The following is a 25,341-nucleotide window of genomic DNA, read 5'->3' as shown; positions in this document are numbered from 1 at the left end:
CGTTCACGATCCCGGTAACCGAGTTAATAATCGCACTTATTAAAAAATAAAGAAATAGGTAACAACAATGACGAATTTCACTACAGTAAAAACTGTTCAGTAGAGAAGATTGTCAAGATTTGGGTCAAAGCGTTCAAAAGAACTTTCGATTTTTAACAACTCGTACTGAAATTGTTCCATGAAAACTTATAAGATCAATATGTATAATAATTTAAGAACCTTTATATGTAAAAATAATAACACAGTAACAAAAAATTACGTTTACCGGAGACAGAGACTTATCAATCTTTACAGAGACTTATCAATCTTTACTTAGTTTGACCCACTAAAATCGAATATGATAATGGTGTTTGTTGGCTTACTCTCATTTGATAGATATGAGCGTTTAAAGAAATGTGCAGATTTTTGTCTTTTGCAGTCTTTCATTCAAAATCTAGTATTGCTGTGCCAAAAGTGAGTGATGTAATAAATATTCAGATGTATTTCCTATTGAATTTTTTAGCGAATTTTCAGTCAAAAAAATATATTTTATATTACATATATAAAATTGGTTTTTGAGCTCTTTTTCCTATTATGCTGTACATTAACATTAGAATAATATAATACTATGATAACAAAATTAAATTAAAATTTTAAAATAGAAAATGATCAGTAGATCAGTAGCTATTAAAATAGATATATAAACATAATTTCGTAATAATAAAAAGCATTTAAAAATCAAAAAATATTATATAATACATTAATACATACATATATAGAGTAAGTCAACAATAATTATTGTCATATTCGAATTCAGTGGATCAAACTTAGTACAGATTGATTAGTTATCGTTCCAGTATTTTTTTTTTGTTGCTCAGTGTAATTAGACCATCGAATATTATATACTAGCTGTATTACCCGGCTTCGCTCAGTGTTTATAATATAAACCGCTTAAACATGACTAAGCTAATTTAATTAAAAAAAAAAAAAAAATTTAAAAATTTAAAAAAAAAAAAAAAAATAAAATTAAAAAAAAATAAAAAAAAAAATCAAAAAAAAAAATAAAAAAAAAATCAAAAAAAAAATTTAAAAAAATCATTTTTTTTTTTTGCCTTCTAGGGCTTCGCCCTCGGCACCCCCCTGAGCCTTTGCCTTCTAGGGCTTCGCCCCTCCACGCCCCATGAGCAATTGCCGTTTAGGGCTTCGCCCCCCTTAGTTAATGCCTTTTAGGGCTTCGCCCCTCCGCACCCCCATGATTAAATGCCGTCTAGGGCTTCGCCCCCCTTAGTTAATGCCTTTTAGGGCTTCGCCCCCCGCGCCCCCAAGATTAATTGCCGTTTAGGGCTTCGCCCCCCTTAGTTAATGCCTTTTAGGGCTTCGCCCCTCCGCGCCCCCATGATTAAATGCCGTCTAAGGCTTCGCTCCCATGATCAGTTGCCTTTTAGGGCTTCGCCCCCCACGCCCCCAAGAATAATTGCCGTTTAGGGCTTCGCCCCCCTTAGTTAATGCCTTTTAGGGCTTCGCCCCTCCGCGCCCCCATGATTAAATGCCGTCTAAGGCTTCGCCCCCATGATCAGTTGCCTTTTAGGGCTTCGCCCCCCGCGCCCCCAAGATTAATTGCCGTTTAGGGCTTCGCCCCCCTTAGTTAATGCCTTTTAGGGCTTCGCCCCTCCGCGCCCCCATGATTAAATGCCGTCTAAGGCTTCGCCCCCATGATCAGTTGCCTTTTAGGGCTTCGCCCCCCGCGCCCCCAAGATTAATTGCCGTTTAGGGCTTCGCCCCCCTTAGTTAATGCCTTTTAGGGCTTCGCCCCTCCGCGCCCCCATGATTAAATGCCGTCTAAGGCTTCGCCCCCATGATCAGTTGCCTTTTAGGGCTTCGCCCCTCCGCGCCCCCATGATTAATTGCCGTCTAGGGCTTCGCCCCCCTTAGTTAATGCCTATTAGGGCTTGCGCCCCATGAGGCTGGGCCCCCCGGGCCCCCTTCGGGGCCCCACGGGGCTGCGCCCCTTGTGGCGCCCCCTTTTGAGCCCCATGGGGCTGCGCCCCATGAGGCTGGGCCCCCCGGGCCCCCTTCGGGGCCCCACGGGGCTGCGCCCCTTGTGGCGCCCCCTTTTGAGCCCCATGGGGCTGCGCCCCATGAGGCTGGGCCCCCCGGGCCCCCTTCGGGGCCCCACGGGGCTGCGCCCCTTGTGGCGCCCCCTTTTGAGCCCCATGGGGCTGCGCCCCATGAGGCTGGGCCCCCCGGGCCCCCTTCGGGGCCCCACGGGGCTGCGCCCCTTGTGGCGCCCCCTTTTGAGCCTCATGGGGCTGCGCCCCATGAGGCTGGGCCCCCCGGGCCCCCTTCGGGGCCCCACGGGGCTGCGCCCCTTGTGGCGCCCCCTTTTGAGCCCCATGGGGCTGCGCCCCATGAGGCTGGGCCCCCCGCGCCCCCTTCGGGGCTTCACGGGGCTGCGCCCCTTGTGGCACCCCCTTTTGAGCCCCATGGGGCTGCGCCCCATGAGGCTGGGCCCCACGGGGCTGCGCCCCTTGTGGCGCCCCCTTTTGAGCCCCATGGGGCTGCGCCCCATGAGGCTGGGCCCCCCGGGCCCCCTTCGGGGCCCCACGGGGCTGCGCCCCTTGTGGCGCCCCCTTTTGAGCCCCATGGGGCTGCGCCCCATGAGGCTGGGCCCCCCGCGCCCCCTTCGGGGCTTCACGGGGCTGCGCCCCTTGTGGCACCCCCTTTTGAGCCCCATGGGGCTGCGCCCCATGAGGCTGGGGCCCCACGGGGCTGCGCCCCTTGTGGCGCCCCCTTTTGAGCCCCATGGGGCTGCGCCCCATGAGGCTGGGCCCCCCGCGCCCCCTTCGGGGCTTCACGGGGCTGCGCCCCTTGTGGCACCCCCTTTTGAGCCCCATGGGGCTGCGCCCCATGAGGCTGGGCCCCCCGGGCCCCCTTCGGGGCCCCACGGGGCTGCGCCCCTTGTGGCGCCCCCTTTTGAGCCCCACGGGGCTGCGCCCCTTGTGGCGCCCCTGGCGGGGCCCCATGAAACTACTCGCTTTGCGCCCCCGCGGGGGTGAATCCATTGAATCGAAAAAAACAAATCGGCGCCCATGGATCGAAAAAAAAAAAATCGAATCACGTGTTCGATGACGTCACCGATCTACGGACGAAGACGACGACGACGACGACGACCAAGGATATTTACATACATACAAAGTCTCTTTCCAAATTATAGATTAGATGTATATAAAAACGGACACGATGTGTGCGGATGTGTTTATGGTTATGTGTATGTATTTTTGTGCTAGACCGTGGACACACGGCCAATCAGAGTCAAAAGATCGGGGAGACGCGAGGAAGGGGGGAGGGGGGGTGGAGCGTCATGTGACGTCAGGCCGAGCGACGACAGGCATGTGCGACGTCAGGCCGGGTGACACACACACATATTCATTCGTCATTTCGAACGGGCTGGAATGGTGAAGGTGTAATGCACGCACTTTATATTACGATTAATATTTATATTGCGTGCGCGCGCGTGCCTGCAAATTACTTTACACTATATTTATATATAACATAACTTTAATACGTGTATCATTCCTTTCCGAAACCACCCGTTGAACACTAATGAATTATAAAAATGTCCAAAAAAATTATTTAACTTATTTTTAATGCCCTCTTCGTTTTCGATATTTGTTTTTAATAAATTAAATTTTAGTATCAGGGAATACTTTTCTTGTCAAAAATTTTATTAAATTCTCATTTTATCAAACGATGTTTGTTGTCTACAATAGATAATAAAAAAAAAACACCAATCAATATCAACAGAAGGAAAACCAATTTTTAATACAAAAAAATTGATAAGTATTGATTAGGAATAAAATATTTTTTTTTTAAATTATCGTTTAAATTTAAATTATATAAATATAAATCACGTGGCTTTCAATGCTCACAGTATGTATGACTTTTTATCTGTTGCCACTGTGAACGCCACTAGTGTGTCTAATTTACGGCAATCACCGAAATACATTACAACGAATGATCATCAATTTTCATTCAACGCTAGTTCAATAATCAAAACGTCAATCAGCACTGTTGATAAAGGCAAAAAAGAACTAATATATTGTCGATTTAATTATTTTCTGTCCATACGTCTGCTTAAGTACCAGCTGAAAGTCGAGATGTAACATAATAATACAAACACTCTTCCGTTTTTATATCATAAAATATCACTATATAAAAAAAATGTATTCCAATATTGACAACCCACTTTCTCCAACCTGATTTACTTGATGCTGGAATACGGTATGATTCCGTGTATATTGAATGAGCGCTTTGTGAACATTTGCAATCACCATTAAAACCTCTTCTTTTGTTGTTTTATTTTTGCGACAAATACATATATGAAATGAGTTATTTTCGTTCATCAACGAATAGTCGCTCTTAAAAGATAGCGATCTCAAAATTGTAGAAAGTAATGAGCAACGAGTTCGAGTTTGTTCATATAATAATTTGTGCAAAAATCGGCGTTTCAAGCTTATTTTGCATTTCCGTACAAGTTTTGATAACGTTTCGCCTCATTATATTGTATGTTAACTTGTACTTGTACTTCCTGAAAATTTAGTCCACATTATTATTTTACTTTCAATTCGGCTCCACGAACACGGATATTGTAATATGTATAATGTTTAAGCAGTTAAAAAGATAAGTGCATATCTCGATGCAGGCAGCGAAGGTGAACCTTTTTTTTTGTAAAATAAAACGCTATTGCTGAAATAGACCGTATCTACTATCAAATTTTCAACATTACTCAATTGGAGCAATAGCGGACTTTACTAAGTTATTCACTCAGTAAAGTCCACTCAGCTGTATTTGTACTTTATTTACAAAGCCAATAGTTACATATACTTGTTTCACTTGAAAGATGAAGTAAAATAAAGCAAATTCGTGTGAAACCATAATTTTATTTAATATTTATAGCAATATACAAATATACAAAATATACAAAAAATATACAAAATTTGATGAAAATATTTTACATTGAGATACATTACTATGATAGCACAATATCTAAAATATGATTTTATGATTAAATTTAACAGTTATTGCTTCCATAACATATTCAATTACTCAACTATGAACGTATGAGCTATGAGCAAATATGTAAACATCGATTATTTGCGAACTCCTCTTGGATTCAAATTTATATGTATGTGTGTATGTACAAATACATATAATATATTCTCTCCGATAGATTAGTTAAATGTACAGTTAATTTTTATTTTTCAATGCATTTATTACGAAATATTGTTAAGCTACAAGAACCTATGTATTTTGTTCAAACGTTCATTACATATGCAAAACTTATCATACATACATACATATGTACATATGTAGATTCAGTAAGTGGATTTATAATACTTGAAACTTTCCTCTTTATATCCATTGTATTATATATGTAGTTGAAGCCTAATAAATATGATATGTACATACCTATATATGTATAAACGACTTTATTTTATAGAAATATGTACAATAAACGTGAAACTTTTTACTAAATGTATATTTATTCGTTCTTTAAATATGCATATTGATTTTGAAAGACTTTAGTTTTTAAAAACCAGTTGATCTATAGTAAATTTTTATGTAACCCTTTAAATCCAAAGTTATTTTGCGAAGTACATGCGAATAATCCCAGGGCATTTCGTAAAAAAACGGTAGTTTTTATTTTATTATTTATCTCAGTTATTGATTTTTTTTGTAATATCATCTCCATGATTTAAAGTGTAATAAATGATATTTATATAAAGGTTATAAAGCAAATAAATGAAACAAATATGAATAAATACAAAAATTTATCTATCAAAATAGTAATTATTAATTTAAATTTTGAACGACCGTTGAAGTATTCTGAAAATTATTTGAAATACTAAGTACAAATAAAAAGGTCAAAAAATTCTAAAAATAAACTTTCTTTATTTATCCTACAAGCGACTGCCTTGTTTTATGGCGCGACACAACAAGTTGCAGCGAAATGCTTTTTCAGACATACATATGTATGTACATATGTACAATAAAATACTTGGAAACCCATATCTGGTCATCTCGAGATATTCATAGCTTTAAATTTTCGCCAATTTCGTCAAAATGTGTTCGAAAACAGGGGTTGATAAATCGGCCCCTGGAATTCTTTGAATATGTCAGTGGGGCCGATAAATCGGCTCGGTGATATTAAATGTATTATATAATATATGTATGTATATGTTTTGTTTTTGTTATGTCTAATTTCTTTAGTTATTATTTTGTTTCTTTTATATTTTTGACCATTGTGGCGCATTAGGAATTCCTGTAATGCTAAAATGGTCCAAACTTTAAATTAAATAAATAAATAAATGGGTTAAAATGAAAGATTTTTATTATAAAATAATGAGGAATAATTGAATAGCTTATGATCTGTACCTAATTTGAGTGAAAATCTTCAAGGACAAGGTTGAAAACAAAAAGGTCAATAAATAGTAATTCGAGTTCGTTTGTTTCATTTCAGATTATGAGCATCGTGCGAACTGATTGTGGCACGTGACAAATCTCGCAACGTTTTCGATTGTCATGGGATCCAAAGCTAGACAAACAAAAGAAAACTCTCACGCACTTCTATTGAAGTGAAAATATATTTTCGCGAATGAGAAAAAGTGAACAATACAATAAGTAAATATAACTAGTGATGCACCATAATTTCCGATACGCGGAGGACACCCAAACTGCAATTAGCCTATTCGGCGGATTACTATGATAGCACAGAAGATTGCCCCACCGCCACTTCCGCTGAAAGTAAACCAACGAAGCATCTCGTCCCCTCCAACTGGCGAGATGGAATCGGCGCTGGAGTACTCGCTGGTCGACAGTACCAACCCTGGCACCGGCTGGACTACTAATGCCTCAGTAGCGGTAACTGGTTCTAAGACAGAAGAAACTAACATAGGGTGCTCATCTCACTCATCTTCAACGGTATTCGTAGCGGCACCATCTGGGGGTATTGCAGCAGCAGAAGCGGCAGAAACCGTGCCATTGACAACAACAGTATTACCAGCGCCGCGAAACGGCCACGTTGTCACGATCAGAATCAACCCAGACAATGTCAATACAGTGGAGGGTCCCAGGCAGAAGCTGAATACAAAAGTGTCGTTGAACCAGAGCGAACCGATCAACACCATCGGCAAGTTCATCGTGAACATATGTGAAAACAGTGACGTTTCTAACAAGCAAAACGGCGTAACGATAAGTGTCAAATCGGAACAAAAAATGGTACAGAAGTCCGAAACAATTCTCAAATCCAACGAAATGGGCAGCCCTTACTTCTTCTGCAACACTCTCATGTCGAGCGGCCAGTGCTCGCCTAGCGACACCCTCGACTCTGGAACGTGCAGCGATTTAGATGGAACACCACCACCTTTGCCCAAGAAAAAATCGTCCAAAATCAACGGATCGACCCATAAGCGAATCAGTGTCACTGTTATTGGTGGCACCACCCACGACAGAGCTTCGAGCGTTGCCAGCAGTGGTGCGGAGGTGGATTCTGAAGACAGCGAGAGCAATATATCGTGCGACTCCTTGAACAGCAGCGATCTAAGTTCGACCAGTATCCACGAAGACGCTGTCGTAGCAGCTTTCAAGCCGCAAATCCAACTCAAAGATTCCATACCGAAAGCGCCCAAAATGCCAACCCTACTCGACAGCGGCAAATCGAGTGGATTGCCGCAAGGACTACTGCAGGATATACGCGACAGGTCCGCAAAATTGACATCCTTTCCCAACGAAGAAGAGATGAAAACTTCGTGGGCTGACTTGGAGAAGAAGGTAGAAGTTAGTGTGGTCAACGAAGTAAAATCTGATGATAAATTAACCTCGTTCAAACTCGTATCTCAAGCAAGCAGTGATAACAAAAGGAAAGAAATATCTACAGTGCCCATCATAGTAGATGCCACTCCAGCTCATCACAAGAGTACTATCGTAAACGAGAGCACTTATGAAGATCGTAAAATATACCAGGAAAAATTAAAACAGGATAAATTGTACACGTGTAATTTCTCATACGACACCGATAAATATTACAATTTCCATTTGAATGAAAACGTTTTCGAGAATGATATAAAAGACAATGTCAAGAGCAACAAGAGGAATAGTGTCGTATCTCTCGGTAGCGGTGTAGTAAACAACGGTTCTAGTGATAGTGACTTTTTCGAAGACGACAATGGAGAGTATTTTGCAGGATTCAAAGATTACAGAAACGAAGACACCCCATCGACGATCAGAAGTGCCAAAGGTACCATTAGAGGTGTCAAGAACAGGGTCCGAGCCGGAATTGCGACCTTCCTCCAAATGCAGAACACCACGGCTAAGGTGAGATATTTTGTCTGTTTACCCGTTATGGGACGGTCGGCATTATGCTCTTTATTTTCCGAGTATAATTTAGCATGAGCTCGCGTTTTGCAGTTACCGTTAATTCTTCAGATTCGTAGTAATGATCTTGCAGCGTTCATTAATCTCTTTCTCTTTCTCTCTCTCTCGCAAAATGTACGTGTTCATACTGATCGTCGTTTTGCGCTCGGCTTCCGTTCACTCCTGCGATTTCAAAGAGCTGCATAGATGATGCGTCGAATAAAACAAAAAAACATGCTCCTCTCTCATTATCCATCGGTAAAAGTCTGAATTCGATTATGCGAATGAAAGTGTCTGTACAGAAAATGTGGTTTTCTCCCTCATTACACTTTTTTTGCGCATGATCATCACTGATCACGTTACGCAACGAGACGAATCTTACCATCTATGTATGTAAGTACATATGTACGTATAATCTGGACATTAATTGGAATGTGCACACGTCAGTGTGTATAAAAGTCAATTATTACACTCGCATAATCATCATTTAATTGCATTGATAATATAAGCAGTGTTAAGCAAGTGCATTGTACGATGCAATCACATTATTACAACTATTATTATTTTCATTGCCTAAAAGACCAATTAGTTGAATTTTTGCTGTCTGAATTTTGGACATCTTTGAAACGATTCCTCCTTTTACTTTTCGGAAGGTAAACACGCAATGGAATTCCTCCGATGCGTTACACTAATAAGATTTTTCGAAATCGAATAATCTTTCAGACTGATTATCTAAGTTTATTATGTATGTCGAAATTTCATAAAACAAATCAGATAATTCGCATATTTTGGATGCCTTTTAATTAAAACACATAAAAACGTGCGTTATTATATCATACATTACGTGTGTATTCTCAGTGTAACAGTCTACTTAATCGTTACACTCGAATTAGTTCACAGTGCGATAGTCATTTAGAACATGAAACAATATATTGCTCATTTAAATACCTATTTTCTTTTTTGACTGTACATGTACCCCTTTTTAATTTTTAAATCCGGCCAAAATTAATTCCGACATAAATAGTTGCCTCATATCAATCCTACGCATCGCATATGCAACAAATTGTTATAGGAGTCATAGATAATGGTAAAGCTTAAAAATGAGTTGCGTTTTTTTAAAAAATTAAATCAGTTGTGTTTTTTTTTGTATTTCGCAGGTTACATAATCATTAATCAAAAAGCATATCCATTCATTTTTTAACAAAGACTATAACAAACTTCATATTTTAAGGTGTTAAACGATGCTATTTTAATACGTACATATGTATGTAGTTTCGGTTTCTTTTGTGAAATTTTAGTAGGTACACATTTGAATATCTGTGCCCCTTTTTTCGTGAATTTGCAAAAAAATTTGAAACTAATTTAAATAATTTATGCATCGCAAATTTATTCATAGTGGATCATATAATTTGTGAAAATAATTATGGGTCGCTTAAAATGCAAAAATCCTCTGAACAAAGCCATAAAGCTTCAATAACTATTAACATACAAACAAATGTATGTATGTGTGTTGTATTTATTATTTATTATACGAAAAAATTTGTTTTTAAATTTTCCAGTATTCACTTTCTATATTATCATTTTAAAGTTTTACTTTAAGAGAAATTTTCATCTATTTGCAAAAACTAATCCGATAATAATTAAGCGTGAACGTAAAATTACTCCTTAATTTGGTACGGTACTTTTAATTCAAAAATATTTATCACTTCGGTACATCGAACACAAATTTATTCTTCGAATTTTTGGTAACTGATATCCAGTGTTTTAAATATATTTTATCCCGTCATGGAATACACATACAAATATGTATGTATATGTACATGCATACCGATTGTATAAAATAAAACAATTGTTGGATATTAACACTCTCTTGTCAACTGGTGCGTATTATCCAGAAATAAATAGCAATTTGATAGGACTAGTGGCCTTTAAGAGGTGAAATATCACATCGCAATTTAACAGACTCCGCTTATACGTTATTATAAAACGAGAGATGCAAATATCTAGTACAAGGTCGACGGCTTTGTAATGCCCACTCTTTAATTCTTGAATTGATTTTTAAGAGCGCGTGCACTAAAAAATTTCTTTCAAGGATGTCTTTTATAACTAGCAATTAATTATTTGTTGCTAATTTGATTTTTTTCTATGTTACAGTCCTAATTTGTATCGAAGATATTTTTACTATCAATCAATATTGTTTTTTTTTTTGATGAACAGATAAAACGATTAAACAATGTAATTAGTTTTTTCGGATAAAGATTAATTTGAAAGTTTTTCATTTTTAAATAATTTAATCGTATCATATTAAAAATAAGTGATTGTGAAAGGTTTATTCAACAATCGAAAAAATCTCTGGTATTTCGCAATTGCTAATTCGCATCAATAATAACATTTTTGCAAGAAGGGTTATAGAGTCCAGTTTGATTGACATCGATGGAATATTTCGGGAGACTTATGTCGATGTAATGTCGGGACAGTTGACCTTCCTGGTTGATTTGAGTGATGAAGCGCATTGGGTTTCCCTATTCGGCTTTCCTGGTATAAATGTATATGAATAAATAAATGTACATACATTTTTATGTTTATCTGTATTGAATATTCAATAATAAAAAAATCGCATTCAAAACAAGCGTACATATGTATGTACATATATCGATGAAATTTGAGGTTAAGTGGATAGTTAAAAAAAAGATACACTAGTGAAAGTTTTTTTTAACATCAAACACTTTTACCGCAGTAAAAAATATCTTCTTTCCCATCAAGGATCATTAAAATGTTAACTGCATTTTTCTTGGCATTAGACCGTTCTAAAGTACATTTTTAATTATAGAAAATTCGGAAGGAAATGAAATTGCTATATAGCATTTCAAGTAGTTGTGGACATATCCGTTGAAAGAAATAGTTTCATTATTTTTTTTATGAATCTGCTTAAAATGCACGTCAATACTCGCTAAAATATGCATTTTGAATTTTAAATATGTTTGCGAGAATTATTTGACTGATGCCAGCCATTTAAGTAATATACGTTTGTTTATCAAATCACTTAGCATATGTACATTCATACATCGACCGAATTTAGCGCCAATATTTTTTATGTGTGTATAAATATTTTATATGCTTTTAGCGTAATGGGTTAAGACACTTGAGTAATAAAACAAAAATTATTCAAACATTTTTCCAAGTAGTTTTCATTTATTGAAGTTGTTTGACAGTTAAACCAACAAATTATAATGAAGTGACGTTTCTTTCAATAAACAAAAATACTTTTAATTTTTTGTATAGTTTAATGTTTCAATTAAAAGTAAGCTTAAAGATCGACGTGATGCATTTTAATCTAAAACAATCAAGAAAAGTTGCATACTGGTTTGACTGCGTTAGAACACGTCCGAGTCTAGGATTGTAGATCGCGTCCTACAAACGGAACAAAAATTACACTGGAATTATGTTTCAGGTGAGGCAAAATCACGTGCAGCTTGCTAATGATCTACGCTATATGTATGTTTAGAACGTTAAAGTTTTTTTTTCGACATATATGTACGTACATAAATACGTGTAATATATCGAGCAGAACATAAAAACGAATTTCGTGAAAAGCTCGCTAAGACTCTTTCGTATTTAAGAGAGACGCTCGCGGAAGGCCAATTTTGAATTTCTTTATAATTATTGTTATTTTCGTTTCAGTCTGATTTGTACGTTTTAAAACATGATATTACTTTATATAACCCTTTGGTGTTAAATAAATTGACAAAGCCTGAAGGTTTTAGTCGTGCATAAACCTTGTCTGGAAGCAAGTTCTTCGTGTGTCGGCATACTGTAAATCTGTGCAAGGGGGTCAGTTATGTGTGACGGTCAAGAAGTGATGGCAGATGATGTATATGGTCATAGTACTACCACACTTCCTGTGGCGGACTTCTGCATCACTTCCGACCCAGTTCGATATGCTGAAACCAAATAAAAACGTATTATGTATGAATATGGGTATCGTGTGAATGCGTTAGAAGACGAAAGTGGTCAATTTGAATACACGCATTATAATTTGTCGAATATGAACTTTATCGAAATGAACGTATAAAATCTTTTTTTCAGAATTGTTAAGTTTGAAGTTAAGGCTTCTGTCAGTTTAATTTTGTGATTATATAATTTCTTCTACGGAATTGAAATATTTTTTTTTTTTTGATGGGTTCAATAAAGGCAATAATTCACTAGAAAGTACGTCATAGCACGCCTAAATAGACTCTAGTTATAATAGGCGTGTCTTCGTGTCATTGTTAATTCATACGATCTTATTATTTCGACAAGTTTCTCCTAGATTTTTTCAAATTAAGGAATCGTCTTCATCGATCACTACCAAAACTGTGTCAATATAAGAATAAAATATCACCGAAACACTCTAGGACGTGAGTTTTGAAAAGGATCGCAACGGTACAAACTAGGCATGCCAGCGTTTTTTGAATATGTAAAACTGTGTTTGCATATTTTTTATATTATGTGTGATTTTATCCTAATTAAATCTGTATAGGTACCTATTTATTTATATCTATACAGCAATTTTCATATATCATTTTCATCCTACAAAAAATTCATATTATTTTTATCATTATTTTAAATCATTCCTTACTTACATAATGTATATGTATATTATTTGTCATTGATATTTCTTTTGTTTGTCAGCGTACTTAGACCCAGACCAGAGATTGAGGTATGTACATATGTTGTATGTCCATTCAATCCCTTATTACTGAAAAATCATTTCTACAGGGGAATTTATTACTATTGGAAGTTTCAATATACAATATGATCTGGGAATTATGTTGTGTTTTTTTTTTATAAAAAATGTATTATCTAGATTTATACATTACTAGTGAATAGCCCGATGAAACATCATCGCATGGGTATAAAATTATTATATACTCGTATAAAACTAAAAAAAAAAATCTGGAACCGGAACCGTTATTTTCGTAGACTCTCATAGATAGTTTTCAATTCTTTATTTTTAATAATTTTCAATTCTTAAAAATACGCAGACTCCCATAGAGAGTTTTCAATTATTTATTTAAAGACTTCCTATTTTTTTCTATTATTATTAGCTATCGCCCCGAGCGATACTGCAAATCGAAATCGATTCACTCGATCCATGACACCCGACCACTCCCGACCTCTCCCGACTACTTCCGACTTCTCCAGACAACTACCGAAGATATGACTCCGTTTTGATTGGTTGTCCATACGTTCTGTACGATTATTGAATATTAACGTTATTTAGAGCAGTCTTTATACCCGTATCATGGTGCAGTGGTCAACGTATATTGATCTGGGCGCGAGGGGGGTAGGTTCGAGTCGGCGTCCTGGAATTAATTTTATTTTTCAAATATCGCTAAAATATAAATTAATTTCAATAATTTCAATTAAAAATATATATTTAATTGTTTTATATGAAAAGAAAAAAAAATGGTTCAAAACCTCGCTAAATGAAATTATTAAAATTACGTATTTTTATATGGCGAGAAGGAATATTTCAATTAATGTTTAAAAAAAAAGGCGAAATGAAAAATTGGATTTGGCACGATGTCCGAGACCATTACCTCATTAGACCCATATTCAGGCTATTTGGGGTGATCGGTTCGAGTCGCGACAAAGTCGTCTCGTCGAAAAATGAATTAATCGATTTTTATCGATTCGTTCATTATGTTCGGCGAGAGTTAGGACACACACACACCCACACACACACCCACACACCCACACACACACCCACACACACACAGATTACCGTCGTTATATATATGATATGTCAGAAATGTCGCTTATTGGCGCCTAACCGTTCGTTGAAGTCTCCGCGTATACACGACAATTTTCCAATTTTCCTTGGAATCGGAGCATATTATCATTTGTAGCCGTTCCGAAAGACGTAACACGCACCGCAACAAGGTATAAAATACACCTGAAACAAATGTAGATTCAACTGATATACACCAGTTGTAAAATCGTGTCAGCCGGTCGAATTCGACCTACTCTCCGCGGTATACGAAGCTGGGGAAACTCTGCGTTACGCGGTGTTATCGACTTACCGAGGCTGCCGTCGAACATTTTCCAAATCATCATTACGATTTAATTAAGAATTCGTTGTCTTCGTTTCAATTCCTCGTTGATTACGCGCCACAGTTGTTGTGCAAGCACCATTTGATTTCATTGTCGATCAAGTTGCACGGCCAATTCTGCCAAAGTTGCACTGTCGATTATTATAATTAACAGTCAAGGTTGGATCGCTCAATTTGATGCCCGGTCGTTTCAAATTTATATACGAAAACTTTCATCGGTAATTTTATAGTAAAAATTATCGTATTCAATGAAAGTTTTATTAATTATATTATACTGCCAAAATATGGATTAATTTTAATTTGTTGTAATATTTTCGTCATCAAATTTGTATTGGATTGAAGATTTTTTATGTAAATCAGATTGAATTTTTGTGATAGACCATACTTGACATAAGTTTTTTTTCTTTCCCAACTAAATTAAACAAAGCTATCTCTAGTGAATGTCAATCTTTGTAGGAAATCATTTCGAAAGTACATATGTATATGAATATTTAGTTGATCAGGAAATGACTAATGTACACTGAATAACATTCAAATTTTACCGACGGAAAAGTAAGCAATATAAATAGGTCTAATAAATATAAAGTGTTGTCTTTTTCTATATTATGAATATAAATATTTCTATCAAGCTTGCATTCATTCACTTATATAATATATTATATTATCACTTACAATATCCATACAATATTTCATATTGTATTAAATAATTAAAATTAATTTAATACAATGGTCGACACATTCAATTGAAACATTTCAAAATAGAATTTGCGGAATTTATTGTTCAAAACATTTCTATTTTTTTGTCGTTGTATTATAAAATTGCTAAAATTTTATAATTAATTCATTACACACGTAAAAATACGTTTCGTAATTTAGAATTTTTAAACTACATATATACATATAAGCAATAACGGATATTGTATGTAGGTATAAAATTTGCAGTGTCCATTTTTTTTCCATTAAATACTAATTTTCAATTAAAATATTTTCAACAAATGGATAAAATTTTCTTATCCGTTGCTTAAACTGTTTAAAGTTGACATATGTATATTGTATCAATTTACATTACGACACATCTAATTTAATTAAACAAGTGATAGAATCTGACATTTAATTTAAATTTTAATCAGCGGTCCTTAAACTTATATTTTGAGTGAGAATTTGAATGAAAATTCATGAAATGTCTTCTCTCGTCGTGTAAAATAGTCGTACAAGCTCTAAATTACTATTCTCATACGACACGGCAATAAGTCTTGACATTCGCCGCGTTCTTTATTTATTTTCTCACATATGCAATTTCCATGCACCGGATGCACTTGAGATGTGTGTGAGTCTTACACGTGGATAAGGAAGCGAATAATAACAAAAGAGAAAATTCTTAATGTCAGTACATACGTACAGATATATATATATATATATATATATATATATATATATGTATGTATGTACATATATACGATTAGAAGATCTTTTCACCCACGCGAATTTCTCGTTTTTCATTCGTATCTCAAACAATAGGCAATTGTGAGCGTATGAGTAGTCAGGTACGCGGTTTCTGAGGAAAATTGCTAATGCGCAAAGAAAACACAAAAATGTCAAGTTTATGATTGATTTCTAGTTAACACCTTGGCTCAATATAAGACATGACCTTGTCATCATCTACTACTTCTAGTTTCCCTCGTGTACAAAGCTTCTTATTTTGAACGAATCGCAACCGTGTGACTCCCAAAGCGACCCTGATCTCGGTGACCCATCATACATACATATGTATGTAACGTCTTAAATTAAAAAAAAAATCTATATAATTTAATAAACAAAATTTTTTAACTAACTAGCTACTCCATACTATTCATACACTTGTTAATAATTAATAATCTAATTATTCACACAAAATAATGGTATCTATATACGGTTTTGTAATTGCTATTGTCATTTTTTTTTAATAAATCTGTTTGTATACTAATTATATGTTATTGATTCACTCATTTTTGCCATTGTGAAAGTCATAAATCCAAAAATTCAATTTTTTTCGAGAGACAACGATAACTCTTTATCACTTTTATTATATTTATTATACTTTTACGACCGCATTTTTACACTTGTGGATTTCATGTTCTTAAGCAATAAGAAGTATAGCTCGGAGATTGGCGTATATTGCTAACGATTGAGAGGTCCCAGATTCGTAATCTGGTTAGACCTCGATAAAAAGAACCATGAGTTAGATGATTTGAAGTATTTCTACGGCGGTACTGATCACATTTTTATATTAGTGACTCCAAGTCGAGTGTTCCAATTCACCTGATTCAATTGTTGAAGCGGTCCCTCAAAAATGGTTTACCTCCCTTCTATTTGTCACTAATGTCTGATTATTGTTTCAAATTTGATGAGGGTAAAGAGATTGAAATGGCAATGCGCGGGTCACGTAGCTAGAAGAACGGACGATAAATGGACGAAAAAGTGCTTGAATGGTACCCGAGAGAAAGTAAAAGGGTGGAAGGAAAGTCGCAAGGGAGATGAGTTAATGAAATCAGAAAAATGTGTAGGATGAGATGGAAGAAAGATACCCAAAACAGAGACGAATTAAAGTATATATGTTGAAGAGGGCAAAATCCAGTATTGGATGGCGAATGGCTGTAAATGATGATAATGATATAATGTATAAGTTTATATATGTCTTGTATATATTTACGCAAGTTTCGATTTGGGATAACCTGTTATGACACTGTTAAAAATAAAATATGTACATAAACAAAAATGGGTCTGGAGTAGTTATAAAAGAGATTACACAATTTGATTAGAATTGTGCATACTATGCTAGTAGCTTATTTGTATCGATAACATCCTTTAACACTTTGGAACTTAACACTAACATCATTGGAAGCGTTTGAAAACGAAACCGTTCACTTGCGTGCGACCTTAAGCGGCTAACGATACTTATGTATGTATCTGAGACGAAGATTTTTCCCATAAACAATGGGAGATTCTCATAGACTGACCTTCGCATTCCGATTTGCTAAATTCCTCTCACCGCTGCACATCGATCGAAGCATGCTGATTGAAATCGTTCGTCCAAACGAATTCCACCTGTCCTCTGTCCGTCTGTTTCGTTTACCAACTAGTTCTTTTTCGATATTATTATTATGAACAACGATTGGCAGGTGTGATGATATCGTCACAAATGGCACGCGATACCATATTTTACTATCACTGGCGAGCAAGTTATACACGGAGATATTTTAAACCATCGAAAAAAATGTCACGCCATTGATTACTAACACGCCAAAGAAAAGAAAAGTATGCGGTTCAAAAGTTAAACGCAACTCGGTCGTCATTGGTACGCGTCGTAGATCAAATATGCCGGCGAAAATTTGCTTAACCCACTTTCACTCGTTTGACGATTCGGCCCAAAAATTCATCAATAAAGTAATCTTGATTGCAGAATTCGAATTTCCGCTGAAAATTTCCAAAATGTGGTTGTATATATTAATGTAAATGAGTCTTTAAAGAAGATATTTTTTAATACAGCCTTCTTCGTCGGTACACCTCAATCATCTCGAATCGAGATAAGAACGCGATTCGTTTATTAATGGGAAAATTCTGACAAATAAAACGCAGGTGCTTTGCAAGTTTTTACCGACGGCTATTTATTTCGAAACATTCATATAATATTTTTTCTTCTTTGATATAAAAAAACCTGTTTGTACGTGCGAAAGACATATTTAGATCGTATCTGTGTTAAATACCTCGCATTCTGAGCAAATATGAATGCATTTTGAATTTTATCTGTCTCACAACTACAAATAGATTTTTTTCTAGATTGATTGAAAAACTAAAGGCGTTTACATACAAGGTGTGCAATGTATTAAATGCGTCGTATAAATGAATAATTTAATACATCGAATTCGAACCGAGCACACTCTAGAAAATTAATCACTTTCTTCAAGTTGACCAGTACGCGAAGCGATTGCCAACCAATAACAGGTGAATGAAACTCAACCAGGCCAAACAAGACCAGATAACCGGACGACAACTCCAAAAAAAGAAAAAAATACAATCCAGATCGATTTTTCCAAAGTCGACAGAAAATTACAGCAATCGGCGGCTTTGAACTCGATGCCAAATTACGATAATTGGAATGATTAAAAATTAATTATTATATTACCAAGTTGAAGTATAAGATTAATCTGTACATAAAATGGTGCTTACAATTTTAAATAAGTTCGTTATTTTGGCTATAAAATAATAATAGAATTCTAGGATGAAACAATTGTACGTGTGACTGACAATGAAAATCCGTATTGAATCGTTGACCGTAGAAAAAATATTATTATAGATTTTCTTTCAATTTCCCTGTCGAATGACGGCAATTGAGAATGGAAAGTTTGCGGTATTTTCAAACAAATAAATATACCTTTTTTCATTATGTGTATGTATGTACAACTTGTATAATGTTTCATTATGCTCGCACATAAACGTTTATTTTGCACAAGATGTAAAATTGACATTTTATTCAAACAGGCTATCGTATCGTGATATTTATGCATACATATCAAAATTATTATTATTAAATTAATACATCAAAATGTACACTTTTTTGTATTTTTTGTGTCAAGGCTTCTAAGGTTGTTTCGTTGAGACCGGTTTCGCATTGTCTTTCGCGTGGTGAATTTTCAATATGTGATACCATCGTCCAAAATAGACTACAGGTAATGCCAAAAGGTCTATTAAATATTGTCATTTAATTTTGATATACGCGTTTCCTCATTATACGTTTCATTACACGCCTCACTAAAGATTTGTTTGCGACCTTGCATTACACGACACATTTTAAATTATACGTGAGCGTTGTTTTCAGGAAACTGTTTTTTTGTTACCATATTCGATGTATCGCGGTATAACTGTTTGGCGCGATTAATTGATTGCCTATATTATAATTTGCATAGGTATATACATGTGAAATGTATAATTTGCATTGAACAATCGATAGTGGGATCCCATCGGAGTAGGTACATCGGTTCAACTTTGCTTATCTTACAGTTTTAATAATTGCCATCTACAATGGTGATAATTACTTTAGGGAGCGATTGTATTGCGATTCTAAACTGAGAGAATGTGCACGTACACGCAGCTGCGATTAATATGAATATAAATATTACTCGTGGTGCATAAAAAAGTGCATGTTGTGCATCAACGGATCGAACTTATGTAAATGGGCAGTAATCGCTAAGTTTCGAACATGCAATTCAAAATTATCATAATTACTATATTATACAAATGCAGCCATAAATGCGGAGAAATTAAATCACGAACAAAAATTGAAAAGATTCACTCGTTCGTACTCAATTATAAATGCTGACCTCTTCGTTCAGTTATCATGTTGCATTTCAATTCATTCCATCACATTAAAATATTAATATTTTTTATACTATTGTTTAGTTTAGGTATTATTTAAGATACATTTTATCAAATGTATATTTTATAATTGAAATTTTTTATGTCAAATTATTTTTGGATACTCCCTTAAATTCAGTGAAATCGGCGCATAATATTCTTTCAATTAAAGAAATCCGAATCTATTAATAACAGTGAGCACAGTCTGTCATAAATTAAATTAGTATTTTTGCGCTGTATATGGTATTCGATAGGTTTTTTCTATTTAAACACTGAAATCGCCTACGATCTGTCAAGGTTTTCCTTTGATAAAAATTCCATTAAGCCCACGGTAGCCTACCTGATAAACGGATGTACGTGGGCCGTATACAAATTTTGCATAATAAGGACACGTTTTAAATGTTTGATCTGGATCTAAGTACTAGCAACAAATTGAGGAATATAATTTTAATGATTTTGAAATAAGTCTGTACGTACAATATCGCATTTCGTGTGAACGTTCCGCAATGTCTCTCGCCCGTTTGTTCCGACGACAATGGTGTTGAAGTTTATCTATTGGCACGCACGGGACCATTTCGCACACTTTCTACTTTTTTCTTTTACTTCTTCCCCCTGGGTCGTCTATTTTTATCTATTTTCCCATCCGATTGCCCAAAGAGTGAAATGACAATTCGACCACGGCTCATAGGTTACGCACAAGAAGCCTCCCGTTCATTATATCTACCTTTGTTCGCCAAGACGCGAAATGGATAATCTAGAATTTAATTGTGCTCTCTGAATTAAAGAAGAAAAATTTCACCTTCTGATTCATTGTTTTCAAAATTCGTACCGACATAAATCAATTCCACGGTGTGCGTATATTTGAGCATTTCAATTCAAAGCGGAATGAATGATGATTTACATACATTCAAAAAATAAATATAAACAGTGTATAATACTAAAATTTTACACATGATATCTGATTTAGATTCTTGTATTAAAACACTAGAATAATGTGATTCAATATAAAACAATACATACAGTGAAATATGTAACGTTTTTTAAACGGTTTTTTTTTCATTATCGTCCATACATACCGATAGAAACAAATCGTTATATTGATAAAAAAAATAATTGAATCATCGTCATAGAAACTTTGTTTTGTTTTCGATGTTCCGAACCAAAAATACTTACAAATATACTTACATACATACAAAGTCTCTTTAGAAATTATATGTTACCCTCTTATTTATCTGCATTTATTTTATTTATCTGCATTTCATTGAATTGCTGTTAATTTTATTTCATCGTATTCATAAATCATATTTATTGTCAAAATAGTTATAGAAAGTAGTCAAACATTGTTCTTCCTTAAACGTTATTTAGAAATGTAATATCGAATCTTAACATTATGTATGTACATACATATGTTTATATTTTTCAATACTTTAAGTTTAAAAATTGAAAGAAGTTCCGTACCTACATACATACGATAAATTTAACATTATAATATGAAATTTGATCCCTTGTTTATAAATACATATATAATAACGTACTGAAATTCACATACCGGTATTGTAAATATCATGCGAAAATGTCAAGGTGACAATCGAGCGAAAAGTTGTATCAAAAAATATATTTAAAACACTTCCTAGTTATGTATATATCCACTTGATTTATCATCGTAGCGATCAAATGGATTGGAATCAGACGGATCTGAAGATCGCAACAATTGATCTACAATGTCGGACTTATTCTAAATCCAGCAAATTATTATTTTCGCATGCCAAAATCTACCAGTACTCAAAAATCAACCGGGCAGATGAGAATGTCTGTTTTTCCTAATACGCATCTCAGGCGACACTTGACATTTAAGCATTTCATTTAAATCCAGGAAGCTTTCCTCGGGAAATTGGCATCGCAATTGCACGTTCAGATATGCAGATAACTGCAATCTCATTCGACCTTGCTCCTCGCTCGTTCATAAATACCCGTTCGTAGCGGTAAAAACCTGACTATTCCGTGAGCGATTTATCTCAGCTATGTTTGTGCTCATTTGCATAGGATGCGACTTATCGACGCGACTACTGATAGATACAACAAAATCTTCGAAGTGAAAAAAAAATGTATTGGAAAAATCCACCGTTAAATCTTTGCGAAATTAGGTTTATCTGTTTGTCGTTAAAATATTTATGGCCGTAGTGAAAAAATACTCTAAAGAATTCCTATAAAAGGATTAATCGCTGCTCCATAAAATAACGCTTTCGCTGTTAAATAAATAAAATAAAAACAATGGCCATCGCGATTTTATAAGACAAATATAAACCGTTGTGTACGAGTATAACAATTGCATTCAAATTTTCATTTGGTTGTATACTTCTGAACCACTAAAAAATGGTCAATTTTGTATATCAAAATTGCTACATATTTATTTATTTATTTAAAGTTTGGACCATTGTAGCATTACAGGAATTCCTAATGCGCCACAATGGTCAAAAATATAACAGAAAAGAAAATAAACAAAATAATAACTAAAGAAATTAGACATAACAAAAACAAAACATATATGTATATACACAAACAACTAATAACAAAAGAGAGAAAGAAAAATAAATATAAACATATTAAAAGCATAAGACAATTATACAGATTTGTTCTAGTCATAAACGACAAAAGCATCGATATACATACATATTGGAATGTACATATGTAGGTATGTCTTACGCATGGTTCAGAAATTAAATGCGTAGTAAAATATAAAATTAGTACACATTTGTTTTTATGATACGTAAATACTCATAAGATGAAATTATTTCAACTAATCTATAATTTGATTTTATAAATATTTATCAAATGTGCCTATTTTTCATACATTTTAAATGCTTAATTGGTTTCCACAATAAATGCAACTATTTATTTAATCTTTAGAATGTTATAATTAAGGATAGGCGATTGGTTTCTATTTGGACAAAAAAATGGGTTTATTATTGTCAATTTCTATGGTCAACCTTTTTTTTTGCCCTCTAGCATTGTAGGACAACATTAATCAACCCTCTTTCCTGGGAAATAGAAACCGAGCGCCGAAGTCTAGTTATAATACTAAACTGTGACGCTTTGGCTCTATTTTAGTTAACAAGTATTTTGGGTCAAATTTCATTTAATATACACATATATGTATGTATGTATGTATGTAGGTACGTACATAGAGTGATAATATGTATATCACATTGTAGTGGTTGTAGGTTACGCATAAAATTTTTAAAAATGATATTTTAACTCTAGTGGATGTAATTTTTCTGTCAAATATTAAAGTTCAGACTTTTTAACAGATCTCAACTCAAGTTTGTATTTGTTTGGCCTTTATGCTTTCAGTTAACGTTTAGCAATCATCATTTTAATCGTTCGGCGTAATTACTTTTGCAATTAATCGTTTTAACTCGAAGCCATTAATTTTGCGAATTTTAAAATTGGTTATCGCTCTGAAGAAACATTATTCGTTTTCGTGTACATACGTATATGAAGGTATGTATGTATGTACGTATTCGTAAATACAAACGTATTCATACTTGCCCAACTCTTTGAGTTCACCGCTGCCTAATCCATTACTCTTTAGCACTCTATAATAATAATTTCTTAATCGAATGCCGTTGTTTAATCTGTGCTGGGAGTCTTCTATGTAGTACTTCCGCGAGGAATGTCTCTTCATAACTACTCACCGAAAACTGGTTTCGGTCATGATGTAACTGCAGACTCCGGTTAACCGACGAAGGTTTGCATAATCGGCCTCTAATAACGTATCACAGCCCCGAGACTTGCCTGCCTATCCACCACTGAATAACTATAACGTGTTAGAACGAGCCGTTATGCAGTCGTTATTCGATTAATTAAACGAGTCGTTCACTTTTATAATCAACTCTTGTTTCAATCAATGCTTCATTCATCCCCAATTAATTTGGTTTCAAGTAAATTAGACTTTTTTCAATATATATATATATATATACATATATATATATATATATATATATATATATATATATGTATATATATATATATATATATATATATATATATATATATATATATATATATATATATAATATAATTATAAAAAAAATAGTTTAAACGCTGAAACACGTCATCGCATTGCATAGATTATTTCATTAAATTGTATATGGATGGGCTTTTGTCGGATTTTTCGGCTTTTGTCATGGCTCAAAACTTAATTTAATTTAATATACAAACAATAAAATTAAGTCAGATATTACTAATATTAGAGACAAGTATTTTGGGCATTTTGCCATAAGTGCTAAATAGATACTAAAATTCGGAATACATGCTAAATTCGTAAAATATGCGAATAGATGCTAAAATAACAAATAAATGTAAAATTAATTATTTTTAAGATTAAATTTTTGTGTATGGTCTCTGGCCTCAATTGAAAAATTATGTATAATCGCGTTGTTGTTGGAAGAAGAAGCTCAAGAAGGCAATAAAAAAGCACGGAGGCGTTTTGATGTGCATCCCATGTTAAAAAATAGAAAAACCGGAGGAGAGTTTTGGACACTGTATAAGGAGCTTGTGGATGATGGACATTTTTTTTAAATATTTCCGTATAAACCGATACCAATTTGAAACAATACTGGATAAAATAAAAACACAAATCACCAAAAAATCTACAAAGTTTAAGGAAGCTTTGTCAATAAGTCATTGTCAGCGCCAAAACCATGTCGAAAGATTGAACAGCTGTCAACTGTCACTATCGATAATTGGTCCAAAACAGCAAAGCGGCAGACTAAACCAAAGAATACTTTTCGTACGGCTGGATACCTGCTGAAGTCGGTTCGTGCCGACTAGGTATGAACAGACCTTTATTGTGTTGGCAACACCACTGTGTGCACGCTTGTTTGTTTCCTTTCAAAGTTCCGGAAAGTTTTGATCGTTGTCGAAGTTTTGTTGTTCTGTGTTAATAACATTTAATGTATGCATGGTTAGCATAGATGAGCGGTCAATTTTTGAAAAAATATGCAAATATTCTAAGGTTGAGAATGTTTGCGTTTTTTTCTAGAATACTTGGGAAGTTAGGTTAAATATTTAGTATGGGAGCACATCTATTCTAGGCCCTATGGTGAATGGCGCATAGGCAGATGCCTACTTTTTAAAAAGAAAATTGACCGTTTATCTAAAAATAAAATATAATATTGTTGTGTTTGAAATCTATCAAAATAATCTTTTTTAGCCTCAAAATATCATGGTGTAACTATTCAAGATAGAGCGAAGACATACAAAGCACAGGGATTATATATAAAGATGCCAATATTTTAATATGCCGGCATTGTAATTGTAGAGTAGCCTGAAAAAAAAAGACTATGTGGAAACACATTTAGCCACAAATAATCATCAGAAGACAGCTTCCAAGCCTTCCTCAAGTTCTACATAGTATCCACCCTTCAAGCTAAGATCACAGGTATCATCAATTCGAACCAGA

General features: G+C 35.0%; 1 protein-coding gene across 2 annotated transcripts in view; it reads left to right on the top strand.

The window, feature by feature from the left end:
- The window catches only part of LOC143913492 (glutaredoxin domain-containing cysteine-rich protein CG31559), a 71,700-nt gene that overhangs the window by 17,811 nt on the left and 28,548 nt on the right, over positions 1-25,341 (top strand). For both annotated transcript variants that reach the window (XM_077433445.1, XM_077433368.1), the window contains exon 2: positions 6,500-8,352. In XM_077433445.1, coding sequence (XP_077289571.1) covers positions 6,742-8,352 — 1,611 coding nt within the window. In that variant the 5' untranslated portion in view covers positions 6,500-6,741. The remainder of the gene's footprint in view (positions 1-6,499; positions 8,353-25,341) is intronic.

Source organism: Arctopsyche grandis, chromosome 1 (genome assembly GCF_051622035.1).
Source record: "Arctopsyche grandis isolate Sample6627 chromosome 1, ASM5162203v2, whole genome shotgun sequence".
Lineage (NCBI taxonomy): Eukaryota > Metazoa > Arthropoda > Insecta > Trichoptera > Hydropsychidae > Arctopsyche > Arctopsyche grandis.
Note: the sequence above shows the minus strand (reverse complement) of the source record. Positions and strands in the feature narration are given on the sequence as shown.